Genomic DNA, 22,307 nt, shown 5'->3' with positions numbered 1-22,307 from the left:
CTGGCCCTAGGCCCAGTGTTGGGGGGGCAGCCTGGACACCTGGGTCTCTGAGGGAATCTTGGCCCAGAGATAGAGCCTGTCCTTCCCCATTAACCCTTCTCATTCCATCCCCTGAGCACTTCCTCACTACTGGGTATATCTGCGTGTGTGTACTTATGTACACAAGCTTGTGTACACGTAGCCCAGGTATGCAGGAGATGGAAAGGGTCTAACAAAACAAAGATGGGCTTATAAGATACCTGTCTCTTGGTTTCACTCCCACAAAAACTGAACTACACTAGGCCCTTGCTGGTTGTAGGTGCTAACAGAAATTCTGTGGTTTAGGAGACTGGGCACACCCTCATTGCACCCTAGGGAGAACCAACCTGAATGTCAATGTTAACGCTCCTCTTCTCTGAACAATGAGGCAAAGCTCAGGCCTAAACTTGGCTTTACCTCTACCCCCAAACAAGGCCCCCAAACATACATATTACACTAAACAAAGGACATCCGGAAAACCTCATAGGCAGAAGTACTTTATTTGGCAGTTTCAACACCTACGTGAAGGAGAGAATCCTGCCCTCCTTCACCAGTCCCCCCAGAAATCCCACCTTCCTATCTCAAGGAAGAGCAACAGTAACACTTTTTTGCATGAAAGGCAGCAGCCCCAGCCTTGGCACAGTTTCTGGTTTCACTTCCATGGAAGGGCAGAACGACAATGTCCAAACCTCACCACTGGGTCAGAGACCATATAAACAGCAGCAGTCACATCTGACCCTTTGCATAGACATGACCCTAACAACCATCCGGCTCCCGAGCCTTCCCGACGTGACCCTGCCTCAGACACCATGGGCTGCACTTCTGGGCCCCTCTTGCCCACTCTGAGAAGGTGGGCAATGATGAGCAGAATCCTCAGGTCTCTGCCAGGCGGAGGAGGGTTCCAGAAGTGGTAGAGATACTGCGCAAGAGAAAGACAAGGCTAGTTGGGTATCTAGGCCCAAGGTTAGGGGAGAACTCAGAACCTGGCAGGGAATGATCCTGGGCTTCAGGGAAGAATGAGAGAGGAACTGGGCATGTCCAGTGACTTAAACATGAGTAGAGAGGACATCCAACTTTGGGTCACTGCTCTGTGTCACCTGGCCAGGGCTGGGAGACAAGACTCACCAGTCCACCAACTGGGCCCCAATGAGGTCATGCACATGGTAGGAGAGGCCGAGCCGCACAGTTGCAGGTACCCGCCGGCCCAGGAGCTCTGACAGGAGTAGCTCCTGGTACTTGGCCTTCCGGACCATGCCGAGGACAGCCTGGCGCCCTGCAGGAGGTGGCACAGGAGAAGGGAAACGTGAATAGAGCCTCGAGGCTTCAGGAGCCGCCAAAAATGTGTTTTTGAGGGGTTGAGGGCTTGAGTTGCATCCTAGGGCTACCTTTAACAAAATACTTGATGAATTTCCCAGCTCCAGGCACAGCTAGCCACCAGCTCCCGGCATCACGGACAGTGAGGACTCCGGCATTCACTAGCTGCCTGAGGGGAGTGAGAAGCCAAGAGAGATAAGGCTTTGGCTTTGAAAACCATCTCTCCTCCCCACTTCACCCCTGCTTGTTAATACTGGACACTAAGTTCCAGAAACAAGGACAGACATGCAAGAGGGCATGGATAACAAAACACCAACCCGAGGCAGCTTTCTGTGCCCTTGCTTGTTCCACTCCCTCTGTCTGGACTTCTCCCTCCACCCTTTCTTCTCCTGTCACTACTACTCGTTCATTAAACAGTTCCTCCTCTTGGAAGGCCTCCCTGACGAATGCCCTGACACACATTCGCTCCCACTCCCAGGAGAGGCTTTCTTCTTCAGGGTCTTTCTTCTGTGCTCCTGCCACCACCATGCACACCTCACTGTGGCTCCTACCACATCTCAATGAAAGTACACAATTGCAGATCAGTTTTCCACACATCAGTACTTCACTGTTTATAAAATGCTTTCACCTATATCATGGGTTACAAAGTAGGAAGCATAAGCCAGATACAGCCTCCCAAAATTATATTTATCTTTTGCCTGGCTTCCATCTTCTATCCTCTGCCCCAGTATGACTCACAGCAGGCACTTATGGTTCCTGCCAGGCCCCTGGATGCACTGGATTGGTACCCAGATCTCCTGAATTCTAGTGAGGGCTTTTTCCAAGGCCCCAGGTAAAACAGGCCTCCTCTCTTGGGTAGTAGAGTACAAACTTAGGTCACTTTCTTAAAAAGAAGCATCACTGGCAGGTTCACTAGGAGGAAAAGGACAAGGCTGGATAAGACCAGGAGGAGGCAAGAAGGGCCAGATGCTTGAGTCTGTTGGTCCCCCAAGTCTCACGTGATCTCTGGGTCCCTGAAGCCAAAGGTCTGTGTCATCTGGTCCTGCTGGAAGCTAAGGTCCCCACAGGCTGGAAGGACCGAAGCCAGAAACTTCTGCACGGCTCCAGCATATGGTCGGCCATCGCAAGCCTTAAGGACCTGGAACCAGAGACGAGAGACATGGTCTGGCCCCATCTCAGCCTCTACCAACCTCCATCCCCAAGACAACGTTGCTCTTCCTACATTTTCCTCTCTTACTCATGTTCTTCCATCTTTCACACCTTCCTCCTCCTCCTCTCTCCCCTTCTCATATTATTACTTACCAGAGCCCTGCGCCCCCTCTGTGCGGTGGAAGAATTGTCTCTTCATATTTGTTTCCTAATTTCCTTGTCACCCTGCCCCCGGATATATGCACACAGTCACACGCACTTTGGTTCTGTAGTCCTCAGTGAAGATAATCCCATGGGCATCCAAGTCGAAGCCCAGCTGAATCACTCTGATCTCCCCCTCTTCTTGAAGCTCCTTCTATTTCCAGAGAGATGGGGGTAAAAAGAAAGAAGGGTGTCAGAGTAAGATACTTTGCTAAACTTTTGGGTACTTTTAGGCATGCAGATTTTGTTTGCCTGTATTTGGGAGTTTTCCTCTTAGGAAAAGAAAAACTGTATGGGGAAAATAACCATAGTGACCTCTAAGGGGCCTTTTCTAACTAGTTACCCACCTTCTCATGCACCTTCCTCATCAGATACCTGTCAAAGAATCAACACATATTTTCTAAGACCAATCATATGCCAGGCACTAAGATAAAACAGTGATTAAGACATGGGTCCTGCCCTCAGGGGACTAACAGTCTAGATGTTGGTTATGGGAAGATGGGAAGGAGAATGGAATAAAATGTTTAAAACATTGCTAGCGACTTTCACAGATACAACTATTGGGGTCTACTCGTCTGGAGTAAAACAGAAAGAAGGAAACCAAAAACTCAAAGAAAAAAACTAGTCTAAAGAACTAATAGCCTACACGAACCATGACCTCATCTATCCTGAGACCCAGAAGAACTCGATGCTGCCTAGCTACCACCACTGATCGACCCTTCTGACCAGGGACACAATAGGTAGTCCCAGATAGAACGGGAGAAATATGTAGAACAAAAAAATTCTTAAAGAAGGCCACACTTACTGGACCAGTAGAGACTAGAGGAACCCCTGAGACTATCGCTCTGAGATACCCTTTAAACTTGGTAACGAAACCATACTTCGATGTGACTTTTCAGCTAAATAACAGACTAACTTATAAAATAAATACCACCTGTGAGTACTGCGCTCCTTTAAAAAATCATCTATATGAGACCAAATGGTCAACATTTACCCTAAAGCAAAGATGAGAAGATAAGAGGAGGGCAAGGAAGCTAAATTAATGGAAACAGGAATGGAAATAATGAGAATATTCACAAACTGTGAAAAATGTAACCAATGTCACTGGACGATACACAGAAACTGTTAAATGGGAACTTAATTTGCTGTGTAAACTTTCACCAGAAACATAATAAAATGTTCTAATAAAAAATGTTTAAAACAAATAAAAATAAACCAGGACTTCTGTTTCCAGGAATATGGCAAAAATCAACCTACCCACTGAAAATGAATAAAATGTCAGCTAAAATATTATTTTTTTTTAATTTAAGCATTAAAGAGCCCACAGGATACAAAACAAAGAGTTATCAGACTAATATATACTAAGTGAAAATAAGAACTCATAGAGGTACCTAGAGCATAGAGGGCATTTGTTGATCTAGGCCAATCTTTCTAGCACAGTCAAAAATAACTGGACACACAAGGAAACAAAACTCACAAGCAAGCACCAGAAGAAACAGACGACAGGAACAGACCCAAAAAGATATCTAATATCAGAATTATCAAAAACAGACTACTTAAAAAAAAAAAAAAAAAAACTACGCTTATAATGCTCAAATAAACAAAAACTAAGATAGGAAATTTCAACAGGAACAATAAGTTTTATAAAATATCCAAGTAGGTCTAGAATCCGAAATTCTAGGACTGAAAAATAAAGTAAATGAAATTAAAAACTCAGCGGGTTTAATGGTTAGGCACAGCAGAATAAAAAGCTATTAATCTGTAAGATACTTTTAAAAAATTAATCAGAATACAACAATGAAAACAGTCAAAAAGATTGAAAACACAAAAAAGAGGCTAAGACAGTTAAAAATACAAACCTACTGCCATCGAGTTGATTTCAACTCATGGTGACCCTAAGGCACTTACAGGGTACAAAAATAAGATCCAATATGTATTTAATGGAAAGAAGAGAAGGAGGGATTGAGGGAGGAAGGGAAGAAAAGAGAGAATAAGGTAAGGAAAATATCTGAAGAGACAGTAACAACTCTATATCACGGTGGGAATAATAATCCAACGGAAACCCTGGTGGCATAGTGGTTAAGTGCTACGGCTGCTAACCAAAGGGTCAGCAGTTCGAGTCTGCCAGGCGCTCCCTGGAAGCTCTATGGGGCAGTTCTACTCTGTGCTATAGGGTCACTATGAGTCGGAATCGACTTGACGGAACTGAATTATAATAATCCAACTCTCATAAATTAGTAGAACAAACAGATAAAATCATCAGTGAGCATATAGGAGATTTTAATAATGACTTCAGTTACCAAGAAATTAATAGCTGAATAATACACATTCTTTTTACATGGACTATTAAAATTGAGAAGCCACTGGTGAGGCTAACCAAAAAAATGGAAAAAAAAAAAAAACTAGAAAAAGCACAAATAACCAATATAACGAATGATAAAAGGGTCATCACTACAGATCCTGCAAATAATAAAAAGAGAATCTCACAAACTTTATGCCAATAAATATGAACGTTTAGAAGAAATTGACAAATTCCTAGAAAAATATGACTTCCTTCAGTAGAATGCACAAATTCGGGTATCTTCATAAAAATGAAATCTATGACGATGAATTAACTATAACTATAGACTTTTTTTTTTATAGACTACAATTGGAGAGAGAAAAAAAGATTTTTTTTTTCTCTCTCCAATTGGAAGGACCTCAAAAATATATTTCGCCTAATGAAACAAGATATAAACATATAAAGTATGATTTCATTTACAACAAGTTAAAAAAGGGTAAAACTAAGCTTTGTCATTTACGGATGTACATACAGGTGGTATTAAAAAAAACTAAAAGAACAACAATCATATCAGTTGGGACAAAGGTTACCTCACAGGAACATAAGGTATTTTAATCAGAGAAGGATAAACATAGGTTGGTGGCCTGTTCTGGAACAGCCCTTGTGGTACAGTGGTTAAGTGCTTGGCTGCTAACCGAAAGGTCAGTGGTTTGAACCCACCAGCTGCTCTGCAGGAGAAAGATGTAGCAGTCTGCTTCTATAAACATTTGCAGGCTTCAACTCGATGGCATTGGGTTTGGTCTTGCTTTGGGCCATGCTCTGTCACTGTGATCTGGGTGCTGATGAATGCGTATTTGTTTTATAAACACTCTTTACCACTGTGTGTACGTGTATGTGGTACATGTTTGCTCTCTTTTGTGCAATTTTTAAAGCTTGTTTAAAATGTACGATAACACCAGATTAAAAACAAAAAACACTCTATAAGAAGTGGTTCCATCACTTCCTCATGTAAGAGTGGCGCTAGTCTCCATCTTCCTTTTCTTTCCTCTTCTTGACAGGTCAACATTAAACTTCTACTGCTAAATCCAATGGATATATTTCAGTTTTTATTTTACTTGACCTCTTCACAGACCACTGTCTTCAGTGACAAGTTCTAACACTGCCAACTATTACCATTTTCTTGAAAATCTCTTTACTTTCGCAATAGGTCCCTCCCTAGATTCCTCCAAACTCTAGCAATTCCTTCTCAGCCTCCTCTATAGACTCCTCTTTCTCTGCTTTCCCGTTTCATCAGTGGGTCTCAAATTTTAAGATACATTAAAGATAATTTGGGGCAACAATTTAAAGATGTATATTACCTGATTCCACCCCAAGAGATTTTAATTCACTAGTCTTGAGTAAGTCCCAGAAACCTGTATTTATAAACAAGCAGCCAAGGTAATTCTGAAACAAGTAGAACTCAGACCATACTTTGAGAAATACTGATTTAAATGATGGTGTCTCCCAGAATTCTGGATTTGGCCCTATTATCTTTCACTCTAAACCTGGTGTCCTAAACATTGGGCCTCAGAGGATCTGTGACACACCCCCTGAAAAACTGTCCGTGTGCTTTGTGTGTATGTGGCATATGTGCATTTTTCTGGAAAGAGCCATGGCTTTCACCACCTTCCAGAGTTTGTAAAAAGGCTAGAAGTCACTCCTCCACTCACTCTTCCTACCAGATATCAGCCACTTTCCGGTGACTTCCTATTATGTATCACTGGCTCACAGTTCTCTCCAAACTTTCATATTCAACTGTCTATTACACTGTCTTACTTATCTAGTGCTGCTATAACAGAAATACCACAAGTGGGTGGCTTTAACAAACAGAAGCTTATTCTCCCACAGTCTAGGAGGCTAGAAGTTCAAATTCAGGGCACCAGCTCTAGGGGAGGGTTTTCTCTCTCCATTGGCTCTGGGGGAAGGTCCTTGTCATCAATCTTCCCCTGCTCTAGGAGCTTCTCAGAGCAGGAACCCCTGATCCAAAGGATGTGTTCTGCTCCCGGTTCTTCTTTCTTGATAGTAGGAGGTTCCTCCCCTCTCGGCTCAATCTCCCTTTTATATCTCAAAAGAGATTGACTCAAGATACAACCTAATCCTATAGATTGTGTCCTGCCTGATTAATATAACAGACACCTCACTCCCAAACAGGATCAAATTCACAAACATAGAGGCCAGGATTTACAACACAATGGATAATCACGTCAGATCACAAAATGGAAAACCACCACACAAAATGAAGTACTGGAAATCATGGCCTACCCAAGATGACATATACATTTGCCTTGGGATGCTCCACAAGTACCTCCAACTCACCTTGTACAAAACTGAACCATCACCTGCCTCCAACAACTCAATCTGCTCCTACTCTACGTGGAAACTTCAGAGTTATCCTGGACTCCTCCTCTTCTTCTGTCTTCACATCCCTCACCCACCTTCTCCCTCTACTCTGCCCATACACCGCCCTAATTTAGGCCTTCCCCAGTTTTCAGCAGCAACATCTTCCCAACTGATCTCCTTGCCTCATCCCACTACTTCCAACCCACTCAGTTCCCTCTCCTAACATTCTGTACCGGCTCATGGCCTTCAGTATAAAAGTGAAACAACATTTACGTGCAAGGCCCCTCAGGATGTGACGGAGCCTACATTCCCAGCGCTGAATTCTTGAACTGTGCCCAATGACTCAGCCTCCCCAAAAGCCTCACTTTTCCACCTTCATAACTGTCAACGCCCTCTACTGCCTGGGGGTCTTTTTAACAGAGTCTGTGGCATTCTCAGTGGCACAACAGTGCCTGGCATAGTGTTTGGCACAAAAAGATCTAAAGTTTGCTGAATGGTTGGCAGACCAACTGAGTGTCTGAGTGACGGGAGAGCCTCTGGAGTGGCAGTGAGGCCGGGGAGGGTCCTCTGTCGGTCGCTCCGACGCCCCTCACCAGCTGCCTGTCGGCCACCGTGCGGTCGGGCACTAGGCTGTACACCTGACTCCTTAGCGCGATGGGCGGGAGCGCATCCTCGAACAGGCCTCGTGGGAACAGCCGCACCAGCTCCGCGACGGCCGCGCGCGCCGACCCTGGGGAGAGACCGGTCACAGACGCGCACCGGGTGGAGCAGAAGGCTACACCCCAGGCTGCGCTGGTCTCCCAGTATCCATGGTTACTGGAGGCGAGGCCCCACCCGCTGGGGTCTTTAGCCCCGCCCCGGGTTGCCATGATTACCGGACTCGCCCCTCAGAGGATCCGCTTCTCCATCCCCGCGCTCCCGGCGCCTCTTCAGCCCGAAGGTCTCCGACACCAGGCGATGCCTTTTCCGGCTCATATCCCGGGACTTCTGGCTTTAGGGTACTGGAGAGGGGGCAGGGAATGAGGGAGGAGGGCGTTAAAGTGGGGTCTTCCGGCGCAGAGAAATGACATCGAGCTCGCTGGGCGTCTCTCCTTGAAGACCGGGCGGCCGAGTGTAAGGACGACTACGTGATGACGAAAAAGGCGTCCCCTTGTCATCTCTCGGGCCCTTGCTGGGAGAGGCGGTACCAAGGCGGATACCACAGCCACACGCCTGCCGCTGATTGGCTCCCTCCAAGAGCACTCACTGGGGACGCATGGGCGGGGCAGGGAGGCGCCGGAGGGCCGCGCTGGAATCAGCTTCCGGGTGTAAAGCTCAGCCCTCGATGAGTTTGTCTTCCATTGTCGCTGAATGATTGCGTCATCGGAAGGCGGAAACTTAACGATTGCAACCCTTTTCGATTTCTTAAGTGCCTGCCATAACATGACATCATAGTCCTGTGGAGGTGGAAGTCGAGGTTGAGGGGCTTCGAGGTAACCAGATCCTGGATCTGAGCCCAAACTTCCTAACACCATTGTGTTCGGAGGCGAGTGTCCTGGGAGCGGGAGTAGAGGCCGTGGGGAGAGAGGTAGGGTGCCTGCCTGGCCGCGGTTCTGTTGGAGGTGTTGGCATCTGGATATTTCAAACCCAGAGTCTGGCTATCGGGAGTCCCACGTAGTCCTGACTCGGAGCCACACGTCTCAGTAGCTTCTTTTACATGGGCATTGTTTTCACCTCTCAGAACTACATGGACCCCAGAGGGACCAAGAGAGGAGCTGGGAACCTAGAAGTAGCTGAGCCTCGGAACAAACTCCCCCGCCCAGCACCCTCACTGCCCACAGACCCTGCCCTCTACTCTGGGCCCTTTCCTTTCTACCGGCGTCCTTCTGAACTGGGCTGCTTCTCCCTGGATGCCCAACGCCAGTACCACGGAGATGCCCGAGCCCTGCGCTACTACAGCCCACCCCCTACCAATGGTCCAGGCCCCAACTTTGACCTTAGAGACGGGTACCCTGATCGATATCAGCCCCGGGATGAGGAGATTCGAGAGGGGCTGGACCACCTGCTACGCTGGCTTCTGGAGCACCAAGGCCAGCTGGAGGGGTGAGCAAAATCTATCACACAGGGAGAACCCAAGACCTGCACCTTCCCTTAAAATTGTTGTCGACTGGCTCCTTGAGTGGCTTGAGTCCATTCTGACACATAGCGACCCCATGTGAACTGTCACATAGGGCTTTCTTGGCTGTAATCTTTTCAGAAGCAGATTGCCAGGTCTTTATCCCAGGGAGTGTGGGGTGGGTTCAAACCACCAACCATTCGGTTAGCAGCTGAGTGCTTAACTGTTGTGCCACCAGAGCTCCTTCCCCTTAAAACCAGGAGAGCAAAATCTGGAGTGAGAATCAGTCCTTAGAAGGAACCTAGGCTATTCTTTAGGGGAGCCATCCCAAGCTAATGCTTGTCAGTCCCCCAGCCTCTAACTCCTCCCTCTCAGGGGTCCAGGCTGGCTAGCAGGAGCCATAGTGACGTGGCGGGGACACCTGACAAAAGTACTGACTACACCATATGAGCGGCAGGAGGGCTGGCAGTTTGCAGCCTCCCGGTTCCAGGGAACACTGTACCTGAGTGAGGTGGAGACGCCAGCTGCCCGGGCTCAGAGGCTTGCTCGGCCGCCCCTCCTCCGGGAGCTTATGTACATGGGGTACAAGTTTGAGCAGTACATGTGTGCAGGTGAGTTGCCCCTGCTCTGTAGCCCCATCCGCCTTCCCCAAAGATTGAGAGTCCCCTCCCCTCCTGCTGCTTCTCTCCTTGTGCAGACAAGCCTGGAGGCTCCCCAGACCCCTCTGGGGAGGTCAACACCAACGTGGCCTTCTGCTCTGTGCTACGCAGCCGCCTGGGGAACCACCCTCTGCTCTTCTCAGGAGAAGTAGACTGCACAGACCCCCAGGCACCATCTACACAGCCCCCTGCCTGCTATGTGGAGCTCAAGACCTCCAAGGAGATGCACAGCCCCAGCCAGTGGAGGAGCTTCTACAGGTTCAGGGTTGGGGCAGGCAGGGCAAGGGTCTAGAATTGTCACTGGGAAAGGGCCTTGGGGAGGAGGGGGGAGTTTCAGGGTGAGGGCAGAATGCAGAGAGGAGGTTCCTACCAACCCCTTACCTTTTCTGACAGACACAAGCTCCTGAAATGGTGGGCTCAGTCATTTCTGCCTGGGGTCCCAAAGGTAGTCGCCGGCTTCCGTAACCCAGAGGGTTTCGTCTGTTCCCTCAAGACCTTTCCCACTATGGAGATGTTTGAAAATGTCAGGGTAAGGCAATGGTGTTGCAGCACACACCTGTATCTCCCAGCTCCAAGACCAACGGACTAATGTCCAGGGCTGCTTTCTCCTTCTCCTACCCCCACCCTCACTGCCAGTCTTCTGGCTCCTCCCCTGCCCTCTCCAGAATGACCGTGACGGCTGGAACCCCTCCGTGTGCATGAACTTCTGTGCCGCCTTCCTTAGCTTTGCCCAGAACACAGTTGTCCAGGATGACCCCAGGTGAGGCACTTAGCTCTGCCCCTCCCTGCTCAGTCCTGGCGGCTGGGCCTCCAGCCCTCACCCATGCCTCTGCCTGCCCCCAGGCTTATCCACCTCTTCTCCTGGGAGCCCAGCGGCCCAGTCACCGTGTCTGTACATCGAGATGCACCCTATGCCTTCCTGCCCATGTGGTATGTGGAAGCCATGAGCCAGGACCTTCCATCACCCCCCAAGACTCCCTCCCCGCGGGACTGATACTTCAGAGGGGCTGGTCTCATCCGCGTGCACAGATAATAAAGGCATATTTCTAAGTGGTTCTCCCCACTACGTCTTCTGAGCTGAGCCATGCCTGCCCGGCATCATGAGCACACATGGGTGGTTTGCTGTTTTTATTACATTTTTACACAGGGGTCATTCCCTGGGTAGCTCACTGGGTGTACAGACTGGCTGCAAAGACAATGTCCCGCCGTAGCAGTGTAGCTGCTGTCTCCATCTTGGCACCTAGCACAGGCTCACCTACCAGGCGGGCTGCCCCCCGCAGCGAGCGACACATCTCAGCCAGGCGCTGGATGCAGCGGACCACCAGGCCCTCGGGGGTCCCGGAGAGCCCTGCCAACTCGGAGAAGGGCTGTGGGGAGAGCAGAGTGAGGACAAAGGCCAGAGGCCTGGGCAGTGGTTCCCAACCAGCCGTGTGCAAAGCTCCAAGCCCCAGTCACTTACCATGCCCCGGGCCCACTCGTACACAACCTCGACCAGCCCAAAGTTCAGCTCCCCGACAAATTCCTCCACCGTCTGGTTCAGGCCACAGGCCACCTGGACCTCGCCAATCCGCTTAGCCACAGCCCGGACCCGCTCCACTCCCTGCAGATGGGGAAGGAAAGGTTAAAGCCTGCTTCCTGCCCCAGGATAGGGAGGCCCAGCACAAGGAAGAAGCCTTTGCCACTCTTAAGGGCACTTATAATCTGATGTCTGATAGTTTTAAGTACTTGGGGTGGGGAGGGGTGGGATATGGAACCAGCATATGGGGGGTGGGTATCCCCTACCTGCTTGAGGGTGCTTGGGAGCTGATCCCCAGGGTCCCCAGAACTCTGGCAGACCAGGCCTGAAAGTAGGGCCGCAATCTCCTCAGGCCGCAGAGTGCTCAGTGCATTGTCAAACATGAGTTCAGTGAGCAGCAACTCGTGGCTGCTCATGGCACAAGCCACCCGCCCTGCCAGCTTCACAGTGCCTGCCTCGTCCACATAGCCCAGGGTCCGGAGCACCTGGAAGAAAGCAGGTGGGTGTTGGGTGCCTGTGTCCTCTCCTATACTAGCCCCCCAGCCCCCTCCTTCTGCCGCTCCCACCTCTACTCGCTGGTGGTACTCCGGGAGCAGCAGCAGTGACTGGTCTGACAGTAGGAAGCGGAGCCGCTCTATCTCCTTCTGTATCTGCACTCTCTCACGTAGCTTCAGGTACTGCGAAGACCCCAGGCAGGTGCCCATTAGCCTTTCCCTCAGCCCTCGGCAGGGCTGTACCAAGGACAAGGGCTGAGATAGAGGCGGCCAGTGTACAAGGGGCCAGAGAGGAAAAGCATCTGCCTCCCAGCTTGGGAGCTGGCATCAAGGGTCCCACCTGGGCAGGGAAACGGGGGCTGTGCACACACTGAGCCCCCTGGATCAGCTCCTCCAGCTTGCGGGCCCGGAGACCACCCTCCACCACTGACACATCCTTGAGCTGCAAGTCATTGACAGGGTCAAGGGTGAGGGGTCCCGCCGGGTAGGCTTGAGCCAGGCGCAGCAGTTCCTGGACAGCAGTGGTCACAGCCGCAAAGGGAGGATCCTTCCTGAGGAGGGAACAGGTCTTGTGACCTGGGACACTAAGATTCTCTCCCATAGGGATCCCCTCAGGCTGGGCTCCCCCCACCACATGATCCCTCTAAGGCTGGGAGAGCCCCCTTCACCATACACACACCTAACCCCTGCCATACGGCCCCCCTCAGGCAGTGGAAGCCCCCTCACCATGCCTAGACCCAGCCCCACCACATGGGCCCCCTACAAACAAAGGGCCTCCCCAGCATCTCTGACTTGAATTTTGGTTGCTGCCTCTTATTGAAGTCTTCCAAGATCTTCTCCCCGTTCACCCGGAGCACCTTAGTGGTGATGGCAGCCACGTCTCCTGGCTGGAGCTTGGCCACGACATGGTCACAAGGCCCTGTGGAAGGAGGGAGCAGGGTCAGGCCTCGCCATGGACCCAGGCATCCCCCTGCACAGCTGTCAGAACTGGGCACCTGCCTCACTCTCACCTTCAGGCAGGAACAGCTTGAATCCCACCAGGTCATCTGGAAAGGGCACGTCTCGGGTGGCTGGCCCCTTGTCCTGCGGGTCTTCAGACATGGGTTTATCACACAAGACCAGGGTTGTGAATACTCTGCTGGTGGAGTTCGAGGAGACCTGGGGGGCAGGAAGGCCAGGGTGGGGTGTGAGGAGAAGATGTCTCGGGTGGAGACCAAATCCCCACCCTTGGGCAGTGACCGTGGAAGCAGCCATAGAGAGTCCACCAGTACACAGTGACGACCAAATTAAACAATCAGGGCAGGCTTTTTAGGGGCAGGGAAAACAAGACCACTGTGGTGACTAACCTTCCCCAGTGTTCTGGGCTCCTGGTCCCCATCCCTCTCACCTGCAGGATCACCCCCAAGGCGTTGTGATGCTCCTGATTCTTCACGACCACCACCCTTCCAGCTGAGAGAGACTTTAGCCCATTCACAGACTCCATGATGCGCCGCTGAAGAGCAGAGGTGTGCAGGAGCATAAGGGAGGAGGTGTCACGAGGGACAGTGGGACCAGGTTCAGGGCCCCCATGATCCCATCAACACACACACTCACCTGGATTAGGCTGCGGGTCTCTGTCAGTTCCTCCCCCCAGCTGTAATACTCGGGCAGGTCAACCAGTTGGCCAGTCACATCAGGCTCCTCCAAGGCCTCCAGCCTCTTAGTCAGTTCAACCAGAGATTGTTCTTGGGCCTGAGGGGCAAGGGGTAGGGGGTGGTCAAATGAGAGTCTCAGGCCCAGTCTGCCACTCCCCGCCTCACCCCCACCTGGCCTCTAGATGGCCACCTCTTCCCAGCCTGGCTTCTCCTGCCCAGCATACTGGTCACCCAACTTCCCCACCTTGCTGTCCTTGCGGGATGGAAACTCAGAGAAGCTCCTTTTCATCATGTCCTCCACCCTGAGGGCATCCACGCGCAGCAGGTTGAGGATCATGGTGTACGTGAGACGGAACTGGGACTGCAGCTGGGATGGCTTCCCCTAGGCCGGGTCAGAGAAGTCAGGGAGGTCGGAGTGGGACCTTCTGCTCCCCTGCCACAACCCAGTTCTCTGGGGACTACATCTAGTCCCAGCAGACCGAGTCCCAGCTCTGCAACCACAGGGCCCTAGGCAAACCGTTTGTCCTCCTGCTCTGTGAAGTAAGGGAGCTGAACTCCACCATAAAGACTTTTGAAGGCCCCACTGAGCTCCATATTCACAGTGAGAAACACTACAGGAGATGCGATCTTGCGGCGCCAGTCTCATCCTTGGATTTGTTCACTCCTAGCTTGGCTTCAAAGAGCCCTGGTGTTTCAATAGTTAGGTGTTTGGCTACTAACTGAAAGATTGGTAGTTCGAACCCATCAAACAGCTCTGCGGGAGGAAGACCTGGCGTCCTGCTCCTGTAACAGCCTAGAAAGCCCTATGGGGCAGTTCTACTCTGTCACGTGGGGTCATGAGGGCACCTAACAACAACAGCTTTACTTCTCCCCCACAAAAAAAAAGGAGAAAAATAAGAGAAAGGAAAGAAAGGTGGAAAAAAGAGAACCCAGCAGGTTCCCCAGAGCTAGGGCATGCCCAGCATGTGCCTGCTCACCATCATCATGCGGTGCAGGTCTGCCATCTCAGGCACGCGGCCCTTGCAGAGCAGGATGACAGTACCCGTGGGGTCCAGGCCCCGCCGCCCAGCCCGGCCTGCCATCTGCACATACTCCCCAGGGAGCAGGTCCCGGAAGGTGGAGCCATCATGCTTGCGCATGGTGTCAAACACCACTGTTCGGGCCGGCATGTTTACACCCATGGCGAAGGTCTCTGTGGCAAACAAGACCTGGGAAGAAGGAGAGAGAGGATCAGCAAAGGAGCTATGCAGACACCCTGGCCTGGCCAAACCCACCTTACTTTGTAGCCAAGGCTAAATAGGCACCAGGCACAGTACCAAGTCGTTAACTCACAGGATTTCATTCAATTCTCCAGGCAAATCTGCAGCTAAGCACTATCATTATTCCCATTTTATTTATGCAGTTAGGTACCTGTTTCTTTTCTTTCCTTTTACCTCCATGTCCCATTCCCATCTCCGATCCAATGTGTTTACCAATACCACTTGCCACTGAGTCGACTCCAACTTATGGCAACCCCGTGTGTGTCAGAGTAAAACTGTGCTCCATAGGGTTTTCAATGGCTAATTTTTCAGAAGTAGATTGCCAGGCCTTTCTTACAAGGCACCTCTGGGTGGACTCAAACCTCCAACCTTTCAGCCGAGCATCGTTATCTGTTTGTATCTGTTGGTACCATCCAAGGACTCCTTCGACATTTAATGGGTATCTCTTTTTTTGAGGGTGGCACAAATGCAGATGACCTTTATTTTTTATTTATTTATTTTTTATTGTGCTTTAGGTGAAAGCTTACAGCTTAAGTTAATTTCTCAAACAAAAATTTATACACACATCGTTATGTGACACTAGTTGCAATCTCTACAATAGGACAGCACACTTCCCCTTTCCACTCCAGGCTTCCTGTGTCCATTCAACTAGCTCCTGTCCCTTCCTGCCTTCTTATCCTGCCTCCAGACATGAGCCACCATTTTGGTATCGCGTATCTGCTTAAACTAAGAAGCACTCTCTTCACGAGTATTGTCTAGTCTGATCTTTGTCTGAAAAGTGGGCTTTGGGAATAGTTTTAGTTCTGGGTTAACAGAGCATGCGGGGGCCACAGTTTCAGGAGTCCCTCTCAGTCAGACCATTAAGTCTGATCTTTTTACATGAATTTGAGTTCTGCTGCATATTTTTTCCCCGTTGTATCAGGGACTCTCTGTTGTGTTCCCTGTTAGGGCAGTCATTAGTAATAGCTGGGCACCATCTAGTTCTTCTGGTCTCAGGATGATAGGAGTCTCTGGTTTATGTGGCCCTTTTGTCTCTTAGGCTTATACTTTCCTTGTGTCTTTGGTGTTCTTTATTCTCCTTTGCTCCAAGTGGGCTGCGACCAATTGATGTATCTTAGATGGCCACTTACAAGCTTTTAAGACCCCCAGATGCCACTCACCAAAGTGGGATGCAGAACACCTTCGTAATAAACTTTGCTGTGCCAACTGACCTAGATGTCTCCCAAAACTTAATGCGTATCTTTTTGTGTGACTGTATTCTTGCAGAGTGTGTCTTGTTTTGTGTGCATGTAATTTATAACTTACATAAAAAACATCATTACATCTCACTTCTTTTTCTCCACAGAATGTTTCCAACATCCGCCTGTGTTCCTGTGGTTCTAGCTAATTCACAGCTTCGAAGTGCAGGAGAGCACTTTGTGTTCTGTGTACATTCCCCACAAGTTACTCACCCATTTTCCCAGTGAAGGGCACGCTGGTACCTCCGATGTGCCACCACCACAAACAAGATAATACACCAATGTAAGAGCATATGTGTTCTCTCACGGCCTGGGCTGAGAGTTTCTTTAGAGTATGCACCCGGGAGTGGAATCGTAGTGTCAAAGACTGTGCTACTCTTGTTTTGCCTAAATAATGCCAGAGTGCACTCAGAACTGGGTACACGTACCCACACCATATGAGTTTCTATAATTCCAGGTCTCTTTCAACACTCAGCATTACGCAGCTTCCTAATTTCTGCTATAAAGTCTCATTGCTGTAAGGTCCAACCTCATGAGTATTTCAATTTGCGTTTCTCTGATTACTAATGATTTACACTTGCCAGCTTTTTGGTTTTCTCTTCTGAAAACTGCCTGTTCCTGTTGTATGTGTCCCCATTTTAAGGTAGGAAATCTAAAGCTCAGGTTAGGTCGTTTGCCCATGGTCACTCAGCTAGTAAGTGGTATGGCTGGATTCAAACCCAGGCAGTATGGATCCAGAGCCCAAGCTTTCACCACCACACTCTCCTGCCCCAACATCCTCCCCTCCACCCTCTGAGCAGCCCCTAAGGGGGCTATCGCTCTGGGGAGTCCCCCTCCCACCACCCTGTGTACCTTGACCAGGCCGCGGCTGAAGAGCATCTCCACGATCTCCTTGAGGATGGGCAGGATGCCGCTGTGGTGCACGCCCAGGCCACGCTGCAGGAGCTCCGACATGTGCAAGACCTGCGGAAGGCTGAGACTGTGATCAGGGATGGGGTCGCGGAGCACCCATCCCCTTCAGTCTCCCAGGCCCACCCTCTGCACCTGGGGCAGCTGGCGGTCAGAGCCGCGGAGGCGGGCGAGGCAGCGCTGCAGGAAGAGGTGAATCTCACTCTTCTCTGAACTCGTAGTGAGGTCAAGAGAGGTAAGGCCTGAGGCCTGTTCGTCACAGCGTCCCCGGGAGAAGGTGAACACCACCACAGGCAACTGGGCACGAGCACGGAGGGAGGCCAGGAGGGACAGGTACACACCACGATCCTAGGGCAGGAGGAGGAAGGGGCAGAGATTGAACCCCTAAGCCAGTGGAGCTAAGATGGGCACATGCAAAGCTGTGTCAAGTCAGGGAGGGTGCAAAGTTCAAGTCCAGGCCCCTCAGGGAAGAGGGAAGAAAGGCTGGGGGTAGGATGTGGTGGCAGGTACTAACCCTCTTAGTCTCACCTGGGCAGGTCCCCCGTGGTGTGTAGGCTGCTTGGCCCCAAAGGTCTGGGCGTGCTTGCTCATCCTCTCCTTCTTGGCCTCCACTGCTGCGTAGTACCTGGGGCACAGGGAGGGGCAGTGGTCATGCCCAGCCGGGGCCCAGCCCTTACTCTTTGCCCTGTGTCTGGGCTTACCCCTTTGTGTGGAAGGTGCCTCGGGAGTCCAGCAGCAGGAAGAGCTCCCCCTGGGTCTTGGAGCTGTTCCCTGTGAAGAGGTAATGCTCCAGAGGGACAGGGCGGGCGACAGTGCTGATCACATAGATCTGGCGACGCTTCAGTCGCCTAGGTGGTAGGGTGGAGGTGGGGAGAGGGCAGTAGATCTTGGGCAGGAGGGCAGGAAGGAAGTCACATCCCTGTACCCTTCCCCATCCCCTCTGACTTCACCTAGTCTCTCTCGGAAGCCAGATTAGAAGGCTGCCCTCTGCCAGCCCATCTCTCAACATGAAAAATGACGTGGGCCCAAATGGGATCTCCCACCGGCCAAGTCAGACAGGTTCCCCTGCCGCTCTCTCCTCCCCATCCCAAGGCCTGACCACTCTCCTTGCTGTGGTAGCCTTAATGTCTCCTAACCAAGGAATATTGCATCCCCCACAAGAACCTCAGGACACATAGCTTACCCAATCCAGTCAGCAAATTCCAGGGCATTGGGGACAGTGGCGCTCAGCAGGATGATGGAGACATGATCAGGGAGCATGATAAGCACTTCCTCCCATACAACACCACGCTGGGCAAAGAGAGGGAAGATGGGTCATGGGGCATTCAGAGAGGGCTGCCCCGCTGCCCCCAGAGAAGTGACACAGGGTTCCTTCTGGGGGAAAGAAGGCAGTAAGGTCCACAAGTGTGCAGAATATGGAAGTTGCTAAACCGTTCCTACAGGAGAGGGCTGCCGTGGCCTGGGGGTTCCACACTCCTTACTTCGGCATCGTTGATATAGTGGACTTCATCAAAGATGACCCACTCCAGGTCCCGGATGACATCTGAGCCACTGTACAGCATGGAGCTGGGGAGAAGAGGCCGAGGCTGACTCCCCAGTGGCTCCTCTCCTCCTTCCCCTCAGCCAACATGCTCTCTGAGCAGCCTTGTCTTCCCAGGACCCCACCCAACCCGAAGACCACCGCTGCTGAGTGCCATCTCTCACCGAAGGATCTCTGTGGTCATGATGAGGCAGGAGGCTTCCGGGTGCAGCTGCACGTCCCCAGTGAGCAGCCCCACATCCCCAAACGTATTCCGGAAGTCTCGGAACTTCTGGTTGCTCAGGGCTTTGATAGGTGAAGTGTAGATGGTGCTGGAGAGAGGCATAAAATTAGCCGCTCCCTCCACACAGACCCACGGCCAGAGTCTCCTCGTCTACCTGAGCCTGCCCGGAAGCACGCCCCAGAGCCTGGGTGCCCCCTTCTTCACCCCAGGTGCCCTCACATTCTCCTTCGCAATATGACCCTGGAGTCATTCTGTCCCCCAACCTCTTGCTAAATGAACACAGGTCATTCTTCTAACTTTTCTTCCCACCCACACCTTGTTTCTCTCTGGGCCCCTGTCTCCATCTCCCCTGCTCCCACACCCCCCACCTCTCATCTAAAGAACAACATACAGAGATGGAGAAAAAATGATATTTAGAAAAGATGTAGAAGAAAACAGGGCTGGAAGGTGAAGGAGAAGTTGGGGAAGACACGTACCGTGTCATGTGTTTCTGGGCTAGAGCAATGGCATATTCAGCCACCACTGTCTTCCCCGCAGATGTGTGAGCTGCGACAAAGACTGAGTCATGCCGTTCCAAGTGCAGGATGGCCTGTTTCTGAAACACATCCGGCTCAAATGCCCACTGTGGGAAAGAGAGAGAGATGAGGGGTGAAGAAGGGAGAGGGGCCTTCCTGCCTCCCACTCATGGGGTACATGGGGTGGTGAAAGGAGGCCAGAGTGAGGACAGTCTGGGCCTGAGGTCCAAGCCTGGCCTGAAGGTGGACAGAAAAGACAAGGAAATGAGCTGGCAGGCAAGACAAGCAGGTGAGGACTGGAGCCACACTACCTGGAAGGCTGGCTGAGGAATGAGGCGGTAGAAATCCTCAACAGGGGAGGTGACGTCCACAGGAATGGCCCACTGCTCCTGAGGTGGGGGCTTGGGTACCTCTGGGGAGGATACAGCTGTGGATGCTTCCTGGAAAAGCCAGGAGAAGTGTGATAAAAGATGCAAACAGAAAACTCTCCATTCCCACTCCTCCCCTGAGACCCACCCAAGCCAGCCCACCCTCCCCATGGCAAGGCCCACCTTTCCCGCCTCCACCACCCAGAACCACGAACCTTCAACACCAAGTCCTCTAAGCTGTTCGCTCGGACTAGGGGAGCACTGCAGGGAGACACTGAAACACTGTCCCCCCTGGTATCTCCTGGCCGTCCCACTGCTTCAGTCTCATCCTCATCACCCCCACCCAAATCCAGGGGCTCCAACAGACGGCTGAGGCTGAGCAACCCAAGAGCTGGAACTAGGTCATCTGAGGACAGAGGAAAAAGGGAGACTGTCATTTCCATCTCACTCCATGGCAGAAGGGCACCACTTTTCCCATGCTCTCATCTCAAAACTAGAACTCACTCTTTGGTGCAAAGTCCATGCCTTTCTTGAAGCCAGGTGGAACAGTAAGGAGATCTGGAAAACAGGGAGAAAGGAATAGAATTACGGTCACCGTACACTGTTGTGCAAGGTACACACTGCATAAATGTAAGGGATGCCATTCACGGCACGGATGTTATTAATATGAATATTTGTTATACTAGTTTTCCAGCAGATAACAGTGAGGGTTATTATAACACAAGCACTTTTTCCTAATTTGTTCAAAGGCATGGAAAAACTACCAGCAGTTCAGTGACAGGCCTGGACCCCTCTTCCTCAGAGCATAGACTCGGAGCCCTACCTTCCAAGGGTCGATCTTGGCACCAACTTGCCTTTCTCAAAGTCTATATCCTCCTCAGCCTCCTCCCGAATGCTCAGATCTGTTATTGTGGGCTCATCCATTCCACCTGGGGAAGAGCGTGGACAGACAGAAATTTAGGAGGTGGGGATGGGTGGGGAATCTCTCTCCTACTGTCCTGTTCCCACAAGAGTCACCTGGCCAAAAAGGATACTGTGTCGGATTCCCCCACAGGGCCTGTGAGAGGGGCCCTGGGGGCCGGCGAAGAGACAAAGAGGTTGTGGCCGATAGGTTTGTGTTCTCCAGCAGGACCTGAGGCAAGAGACCAGAGCCCCAGTGAGACTGAGCTTACCTCTCACCCCCTTTCTCCCAACTTGTCGCCCCCGACTTCTTACCTCTTTGTAGCCCAGAATCTGGCCTGTGGTTGAGTGTCTTTGGGCTTGTAGGTCGGAGGGGACTGGGGCCCCTGGGGCTGACAGGAGAGACCAGGGATCTGTCTTCCTCTGCCATTTCCTGGAAAGAAGGAAAGTAATTTTCAGGTCTTCTTTCCTTCAGAGACTCATCTCCCTAGTCCTGGTCCCTCCAGATCCCTCACCGGGCTGAGTGCTCCACACCATGCAGAGGCAGCCAGGCCGGGGATGACAGAAACAACTGCTCTGCTTCTTGCTGCAGATCTGGGGCACAGGGAGGGAGCCCATGGGGAAGCTGGAACAAGGGTGAGATGAGAAGTGTTAAGTAAGAAAGGGGGTAAGAAAGCACAGATGAAAAAAAAAGTGATAGAATTCTTGTTTAGGTCATCAGTAACGGTAAATGTTTCAGAAAACTGAGATAATGACACCGAAGTGATACTTTCCAAATGTTGTTCAAAAACTATCTGCTACTGAATTACCTGGGGTGCTGACCAATAATGCAGATTTCGGATTTCAGAATCTCTGGGGAGGACCTGGGAATCTGCATGTTTAAAAAACCTCCCCCAGTAATCATGCGGCACACTGAAATTTGGGAGTCACTACTTTTAGACACAATAAGTTCTAGAGCTAAAGATGAAGAAACAAGGACTCAAACACTAGCATCTCAGCCACCAACTGCCCTGGTACTTGGGAACAGAAAAAGGGGACTCCAAGGAGAAAAGACACATTAAAAAGGGCAGCTCTCAGAGCTAAGGTTTCTCCTGTGCTCGCTGCTCTGTCCTCACATGGAATCTGACCCACCACAGGTTCACTGGGCTGGGGTCTGTCCAGCACCACATGGGGCCTGGGTGACACATGTACAGGGACAGGAGAGCAATATCAGGTTAGATCCTACTGTCAGAAAGTGAAGGTGTTTTTTTCAATGCAGAGTCAAAAATCACTCACGGTGCTCTCTGGAGCCCCAGGCACGTTTAGTAGCTCCCATCGCCCGGTGCATCCCAGCTCCACGGCCCGAAGGGGCAGGTCCAGGGGACCTAGGGGAGGTAACACTGCGGAAAAAGAGCAGAGGTCAGGGGTCAAAGGTCATTCCCTCTCTACTCCTCCGGTCCACGTCCTCCTCCTCACCGAGTCGCTCAGTCTCCAACATCTTGGTGCCACGGCAGCTGTCCAGCAGCCCGAACTGCAGCGAGGAGCCGCGGAATAAGTCCAGCCCCGGAACGGGCGGAAGTGGAGGTGACTTCCGGCACACCCACCGCCGGGGGCGTAGACGAACGCTACCAAGGGA

General features: G+C 51.2%; 3 protein-coding genes across 6 annotated transcripts; 1 reads left to right on the top strand and 2 right to left on the bottom strand.

Moving 5' to 3' along the window:
* Nucleotides 1-15: 15 nt before the first annotated feature.
* Nucleotides 16-8,605, bottom strand: STK19 (serine/threonine kinase 19). The gene is made up of 7 exons (XM_049889260.1): nt 8,218-8,605; nt 7,936-8,072; nt 2,741-2,836; nt 2,331-2,470; nt 1,404-1,501; nt 1,144-1,291; nt 16-937 (listed from the first exon to the last, which is right to left on the bottom strand). The coding sequence occupies exons 1-7, from the start codon at nt 8,315-8,317 to the stop codon at nt 892-894; spliced, it is 765 nt and encodes a 254-aa protein (XP_049745217.1). The 5' UTR covers nt 8,318-8,605; the 3' UTR covers nt 16-891.
* A 118-nt stretch (nt 8,606-8,723) lies between these two features.
* On the top strand, nt 8,724-11,151 carry DXO (decapping exoribonuclease). 4 transcript variants are annotated; one of them, XM_049889258.1, is made up of 7 exons: nt 8,724-8,814; nt 9,063-9,424; nt 9,813-10,048; nt 10,135-10,354; nt 10,490-10,625; nt 10,762-10,856; nt 10,940-11,151. In XM_049889258.1, exons 2-7 carry the CDS (start codon nt 9,069-9,071, stop codon nt 11,088-11,090), a joined length of 1,194 nt encoding a protein of 397 aa, XP_049745215.1. In that variant the 5' UTR covers nt 8,724-8,814; nt 9,063-9,068; the 3' UTR covers nt 11,091-11,151. The 4 variants fall into 4 exon arrangements, 3 of the variants coding, with proteins under 3 accessions (XP_049745215.1, XP_049745210.1, XP_049745216.1); XR_007518105.1 differs by having other exon boundaries at nt 8,750-8,909; nt 10,733-10,856; nt 10,940-11,025; XM_049889253.1 differs by having other exon boundaries at nt 8,755-8,909.
* Nucleotides 11,152-11,177: 26 nt separating this feature from the next.
* On the bottom strand, nt 11,178-22,239 carry SKIC2 (SKI2 subunit of superkiller complex). Its single transcript, XM_049889245.1, has 28 exons — nt 22,148-22,239; nt 21,968-22,071; nt 21,208-21,317; nt 21,008-21,125; nt 20,810-20,924; nt 20,647-20,721; nt 20,297-20,350; nt 20,008-20,198; nt 19,736-19,864; nt 19,386-19,531; nt 18,851-18,997; nt 18,628-18,712; nt 18,330-18,436; nt 17,848-17,994; nt 17,675-17,771; nt 17,282-17,494; nt 17,090-17,200; nt 14,718-14,948; nt 13,985-14,122; nt 13,700-13,837; nt 13,494-13,598; nt 13,117-13,264; nt 12,899-13,025; nt 12,447-12,657; nt 12,179-12,289; nt 11,879-12,097; nt 11,556-11,696; nt 11,178-11,463 (listed from the first exon to the last, which is right to left on the bottom strand). The coding sequence occupies exons 1-28, from the start codon at nt 22,167-22,169 to the stop codon at nt 11,263-11,265; spliced, it is 3,741 nt and encodes a 1,246-aa protein (XP_049745202.1). The 5' UTR covers nt 22,170-22,239; the 3' UTR covers nt 11,178-11,262.
* Between the last annotated feature and the right edge of the window lie 68 nt (nt 22,240-22,307).

This window comes from Elephas maximus, chromosome 1 (genome assembly GCF_024166365.1).
Source record: "Elephas maximus indicus isolate mEleMax1 chromosome 1, mEleMax1 primary haplotype, whole genome shotgun sequence".
Taxonomy (NCBI): Eukaryota; Metazoa; Chordata; class Mammalia; order Proboscidea; family Elephantidae; genus Elephas; species Elephas maximus.
The sequence above is the reverse complement of the archived record's forward strand: the minus strand, read 5'-3'. Positions and strand labels throughout refer to the sequence as shown.

Excerpts from the sequence above, each read along its gene's own strand:
- STK19 (XM_049889260.1), bottom strand. The coding sequence starts at position 8,317 with ATGAGCCGGAAAAGGCATCGCCTGGTGTCGGAGACCTTCGGGCTGAAG. Across the intron at positions 8,073-8,217 it reads TCCTCTGAGGGGCGAGTCCG|GGTCGGCGCGCGCGGCCGTC; the intron begins GTAATCATGGCA and ends GTCTCTCCCCAG. Across the intron at positions 1,292-1,403 it reads CATCAAGTATTTTGTTAAAG|GGCGCCAGGCTGTCCTCGGC; the intron begins GTAGCCCTAGGA and ends CACCTCCTGCAG.
- DXO (XM_049889258.1), top strand. The coding sequence starts at position 9,069 with ATGGACCCCAGAGGGACCAAGAGAGGAGCTGGGAACCTAGAAGTAGCT. Across the intron at positions 10,355-10,489 it reads CAGTGGAGGAGCTTCTACAG|ACACAAGCTCCTGAAATGGT; the intron begins GTTCAGGGTTGG and ends CTTTTCTGACAG. Across the intron at positions 10,857-10,939 it reads GTTGTCCAGGATGACCCCAG|GCTTATCCACCTCTTCTCCT; the intron begins GTGAGGCACTTA and ends GCCTGCCCCCAG.
- SKIC2 (XM_049889245.1), bottom strand. The coding sequence starts at position 22,169 with ATGTTGGAGACTGAGCGACTCG. Across the intron at positions 20,925-21,007 it reads AGATTCTGGGCTACAAAGAG|GTCCTGCTGGAGAACACAAA; the intron begins GTAAGAAGTCGG and ends CTCTTGCCTCAG. Across the intron at positions 13,838-13,984 it reads CATCCCGCAAGGACAGCAAG|GCCCAAGAACAATCTCTGGT; the intron begins GTGGGGAAGTTG and ends CTTGCCCCTCAG.